The sequence below is a fragment of the Physeter macrocephalus genome, chromosome 1 (genome assembly GCF_002837175.3).
Source record: "Physeter macrocephalus isolate SW-GA chromosome 1, ASM283717v5, whole genome shotgun sequence".
Classification (NCBI taxonomy): domain Eukaryota; kingdom Metazoa; phylum Chordata; class Mammalia; order Artiodactyla; family Physeteridae; genus Physeter; species Physeter macrocephalus.
Genome location: NC_041214.2, coordinates 101,547,391 through 101,553,430, shown reverse-complemented (window position 1 = coordinate 101,553,430; position 6,040 = coordinate 101,547,391). Strand labels below are relative to the sequence as shown.

The following is a 6,040-nucleotide window of genomic DNA, read 5'->3' as shown; positions in this document are numbered from 1 at the left end:
CAACCTAAGGTCCCACTGATAGATGAATGGAAAGCAGATTTTGTATATATATACAATGGAATACTACTCAACCATAAAACAGAATGAAATCTTGCCATGTGTGACAACATAGATGAACTTAGATGGTATTATGCTAAATGAAATGTCAGACAGAGAAATATAAATACCATATGATTTCACTTATATGTGGAATCTAAAAAACAAAACAAGCTAAATGAAATGTCAGACAGAGAAATATAAATACCATATGATTCACTTATATGTGGAATTCTAAAAAAAAAACAAAGGAACAAACATAGCAAAATAGAAAAAGTCATAGATAGAGAGAACAGATGGTTGCCAGAGGGGATAGAGTGGGTGGATGAGAGAAATAGATGAGGGAAATTAGGAGGTACAAATTTCCAGTTGCATAATAAATGAGTCACAGGTATGAAAGGTATAGTGTAGAGAATATAGTCAATAACTATGTAATATCTTTTTATGGTCTAGGAGGTAACTAGACTTATTGTGGTGACCATTTTGTAATGTATAGAAATATTGAATCACTATGTTCTGCACTGGGAACAAACATAGTGTTGTAGGTCTATTTTACTTCAAAAACAAGCAAACAAACAAACAAGTTCATAGCAAAAGAGATCAGATTTGTGGTTACCACAGGCAGTGAATGGGGGGAGGGGGAATTGGATGAATCTGGTCAAGAGGTACAAATTTCCAGTTATAAGATAAATAAGTACTAGGGATGTCATGCACACCATGATAAATATAATTAACACTGCTCTATGTTATATATGGAAGTTGTTAAGAGAGTAAATCCTAAGAGTTCTCATCATGAGGAGAAACATTTTTTCCTTTTTATTTTATTGTATCTATATGAGATGATGGAACTTCACTAAATTTATTGTAGTAATTATTTCATGATGTATGTAAGTCAAATCATTATTCTGTACACCATAAACTTATACATGCTGTATTCTATTATATCTCAAGAAAACAGGAATAAATAAATAAATATATAAATAAACAAAACAAAAACAAATAAGTAAAATGCTCATACACCATATACTATACAACACAGGGAACCCTATTCAGTAACTTGTAATAACCTATAAAGAAAAAGAATCTGAAAAAGAATATATATATATATATATATATATGTATGTATAAATGAATCACTTTGTGTATACCTGAAACCAACACAACATTGTAAATTAACTATACTTCAATTAAAAAAAAAGTTATTGGCGTATAGATGACTTACAATGTTGTGTTAGTTTCTGCTGTACAGCAATGTGAATCAGTTATACATATACATATATCCACTCTTTTTTAGATTATTTTCCCATATAGATCATTACAGAGTATTGAGTAGAGTTCCCTGTGCTATACAGTAGGCCCTAATTAGTTCAATTTTTTTTAAATGTTAAAAAAAGAATTATAAAGTGAAAACTATAAAATATTAATGAAAGAAATTAGAGAAGACACAACAAATGGAATGTCATTCCATGTTCATGAATTGGAAGATTTTATGTTGTTAGAATGTCAATTAAAATGGTAAAAATTCTTATGATCAATCTGTCACTTTCAGAATTTTTTAATTGATGTGATTGTTTATAATACTGTCTTGTTATTTTTTCTATTTGTTATACCAGTATTATTTCTAACTTTCATTCTATATTGTTTCTTTTTATTTTCTATTTTTCTTAGTAAATTTTGCCATAGGTTTGTTCAATCAATCTCTAGGAAAAAAAATCCTTTTATGTTTATTCAATTTTGTTCCTTTTTATTGATTTTTGCCTGTAGTTTTATTGTATCTGTCCTTCTTATTTTGTTGAGTTCACTGTTTGCTTCTTTTGCTCAACATTGGTATCTGATATATATATTTCAGGTGATAAATTAGCTCTGAGTGCTCCTTTAAATTTGTCCAAGAATTTTAAACATCATTTTTTCCTTTCTTGCAAAGTGTTAAATTATATAAGCACATTTCTTCTTTTCCAAAGAATTTTTAAACAATGTTTATGCTCCATGATGGCAGGGATTTTTTTTCCCTCTTTTGTTCACTCTTCTGAATCCCAAGTCTCTATCTTTTGTGTTTTTAACTTATTTGTATATGTCATAAGTACTAATATAATAGAACATTTTTTCCATTTTATTTTTGACTTCCACATTTCATACTGGTAACATTTTTCTCTTTTCTCCTATGCTGTCTTTCACTAGGTTAAATATTCTTTTGCTAGTTTGAATCATATTTTATGCTATTCTTCTGGTGTTTTGCCTTAACTTACTAAGAACTTATATTTTTATGTTTATTTCTTAAACATACACATCTTGGCATAATTCTCACCTACCTGTCTTAATCATATTATCTAACCTCTTACCCCCTTCCATGCACATTTGAGTTATTGAATTATTGGATTATGAACATACAATTTGGGGGATCTTGCTTTTTCTAGGCAGTTATAAGTTTTGATGAGTTTATTTACCCTTTCTGCATATCTTTCTATGAAGCATCCTCCTGGATTAATTTTTCTTTTTTCTAGAATACTTCTTTTGAAAATATTTTCAAGGAGAGTCTTGATGTAATAAATTTTCTGAGATTTATATGCTTAACAAAATCTTTTTTTATCCTGTCATTTTATAATATTTTGCTAATAAAATTTAGGACAGAGTCTTTCAGTAGATTTTTTTAAATGTCAAAATATCATCTGCAAAATATCATCTATATACTTGGGGGTGGGGAGCAATAGAGAAAATTTTTAAGTAAAGTGATAGAAAAAGATAAAACTGGCAAAAACAAAAAATAATCTAACAGCATGGTGTACATGTGTTTAGGAAAAGCCATGTATAAGAATGTTTATAACACCACTATTAAAAATAACCCCAAAATGGAAACAAACAAATGTCTAGTAACAGCAGAATAGATAAATAAATGTGGCATTTAAAGAATGGGATAGTATACAGCAGTGAGAATGAATGAACCACAACTCCTTACAATAACATGGATGAATTTTTCAAATCTGTTGAGTGAAAGAACCCAGATACAAATGAGGACATACTCTATGATGCCGTTTATGCAAAGTTTATGAACAGGCAAGTCTAGTCTATGATGTTGAAAGTAAGAGTGGTGGGAAGGTGGCAGTGACAGGAAGGGTAGGCAAAGAGAGTAGGACAGTTTCTGGTGAGCTGGGAATAGTCAGTTTTTTATCTGCTTCTGGCTATGCAAGTATGTTTACTCTATGACGATTCATATTGGGTAGTTATGATGTATGCACTTTCCTCTATGAATAACACATTTAATCAAAAAATTAAAAGTATTTTTAAAATATACCTTTGTAGCAATATTTATAAAAGACAAAGTAGAATTCAAAGTTATTTTTCTTCAATATTTTGAAAGTTAACTCATTGCCTCCTTGCATCCAGCACTGCCTTGTGACATTTAAAGTCACTTTGGCGACTTCCCTGGTTGCACAGTGGTTGAGAATCCGCCTGCCAATGCAGGGGACACAGGTTCGATCCCTGGTCTGGGAAGATCCCACATGCTGCGGAGCAACTAAGCCCGTGTGCTGCAACTACTGAGCCTCTGCTCTAGAGCCCGCGTGCTGCAACTACTGAGCCCACGCACCACAACTACTGAAGCCCGCACGCCTAGAGCCCGTGCTCCGCAAGAGAAGCCACTGCAATGAGAAGCCCGCGCACCACAACGAAGACAAGCCCCCGCTCACGGCAACTAGAGAAAGCCTGCGTGCAGCAATGAAGACACAATGCAGCTAAAAATAAAAATAATAGTAATTAATTAATTAAATAAAACACAGCTGTTTAAAAAAATAAAGTCGCTGATTCTCTTTCTTGGTGTCTCTACTTGTCATTTTTGAAGCTTTAAGAATTTTCTTTCAATTTCCTTAATTTGATCTTAATTCCACTATGTCTATAAGTTGGCTTTCTTTTATGTATCCTGTTTGCCACTCCATCAATATTTTAGTCCTTTCAATATGTTTGTTTTTCTGAAAATCAGTCATTATTTTAGTTACCGCCCTGGAATTTACAGCCCCATGGATCCTTAGGAAAAAGCTCTGTCCCAGCACGTTGTCATAGGGGTGGTGTTAGGAAAACAGAAAAGGCTTTCGGAATTGAACACTTCATTGATCTGTTTGTCTTTGTTTGTTTAAGAGCCAAGAACTCCGGAAATTGTTAAAATGAGAAGAATCCTCATCATCAAAACAAATGAAAGAAAACTCCTCAAATAGAGAAAAAAACCCAGTCACATCATGAAAGATCATTACAGCAGTGATAGCTTCAATATATAATTTGGTTCTGGATAAAAATAAATATACATTTGTTTTGTAAAGTGTCTATTGGTTAAATTCAGCTTCAAAATATTTGGATTTTACGAGGTGGTAATTGTGGAAACTGTGTAACATTTCTCAAAAATCATTTCGCACTTGCCAGCTGCCCAGTGTAGATTGCCATTCCTCCAAGCGCCAACGCAAACAGTTCATGTCTTCCCACCTCTCCCTGTTTCCTTTCTCCGTCTGTATAATGAAAATGGAAACGGTGTATATTTTTTCAAACATTTTCTGTTTCCCCAGTTGCCAGCTGTGAAAACTAAGAATCGTTCTGAAGATAGGAAAAGAGGAGTACTATTTATTTTATTTTATCCCTTACAAGTAAACTGGAAAAAACTGGCCTTCACGCCTCTGCTTGGGGGGCGGGGCAGGGGTGGGGAGGAGGGGTATTTGTGTTGGAGGAGGAGTGAGGCAGCTCTCCCCAGACGCTGGCGGGGCGCATCCTTGCTCCACAGAACTGGAGGATCTCTGTCTGGTCCGGTGTGAGATCCCTCCGGGCTTCCCAGCTGAAGCCAAACACCCCGCGCGGCCAGGAGCGAGGATGGAGTGGCTGGTGAGCCGGGCCAGGCATGGGAAAGAGGGCGCAGGGTGGGCGACATCGCTCCGGGGGCCCTGGGGCGGTGGCGGGCTGAGAGCGCCGGGCTGCGGCTTTCCCCAGTCTGGTTCGGAGGTGGGATTTCTGCTAGCGCTTTCCTCTCAGCTCGTAACCTTGCTGAGAAGCGGATTTTCCCTTCCAAAGGGTGGTTTACAGGCCATTCCTGGCGTTCCGGTTCTCCGTCCCAGTGCGCTGGAAAAAGGATGCTGCCAGGCACAGGCTCCGGAGACGCTTCTCCGAAGATCCTTGACATCCTCAGACAGCAACTGGGCTGGGAGGCGGGCGCTGGCGGCCGGGATAGAGGGTGCTGTATCGGCTCCGTTTTGGCCCTGAAACCTGGGGTGGGGTTGCAGAATTTCAGGCTCAGGCTCTTCAGGAGAGCTGGCTCCCTCTGTGATGCTCCAGCCTCTTTCTGCATCCTCTGGGCCTTTGCCTTGGGAAGCCATAAAGGATTGGATAAATCAGGGTTAAAACCCAGGGTATCCGTGAGAGACAGACATTTTGTTTATTCAGGACCTGTGTATATGACAAAATGAAGGAAGAAAAGGATTTTCATTTACGTTGGTAATTGATAAAAATAATAAAAATTAAAATCTAAATACAAATAATGCCTGAAGGTAATTTTTTTTTTTTTGTATATAGTTTATTGGCAGGATCACACAGCCAGTTATTTCACTATTTTCCTTAACAAAGGAGAATGGTGGCCTTAGAGCTATTGTTTACTGAGTGCCAGGTGCTCTTAATCTTCACCACTATCCTTCAAAGGAGGAGTTATTACCCAATTTTACAAATAAAGAAACAGGCAGAGAGGTTAAGTTTTCCAAGTCCATATGACTGTATGTGGCAGAATCAGGATTTGGACCTAGAAATTTTCAGGGAAGAGGTACGTATAGGGGCACTGTAGATGGGCAGCTGTCAGGTAAGACCCAGGCCTCTGAACCCTGGCCCTCTGGACAAAGGTTATAAATGGACTTCTCTATTTCCATTATTGTGTGATCTGATTAATGAATTTTTTAAGCTACCTAACATATATTGGCTTTTACCATACCTTAGGCACTGTATTAAATACTTTATTTATTTTTTGTGTGTGTGTGGTATGCGGGCC

The 6,040-nt window shown here is 36.5% G+C and overlaps 1 protein-coding gene across 1 annotated transcript in view; it reads left to right on the top strand.

The window, feature by feature from the left end:
- The first annotated feature begins 4,786 nt into the window (after positions 1 to 4,786).
- Positions 4,787 to 6,040, top strand: part of CD200 (CD200 molecule) — a 23,648-nt gene continuing 22,394 nt past the window's right edge. The window contains exon 1 of the mRNA XM_007104005.3: positions 4,787 to 4,893. Within this exon, the coding sequence (XP_007104067.2) occupies positions 4,882 to 4,893 (12 nt within the window). The 5' untranslated portion in view covers positions 4,787 to 4,881. The remainder of the gene's footprint in view (positions 4,894 to 6,040) is intronic.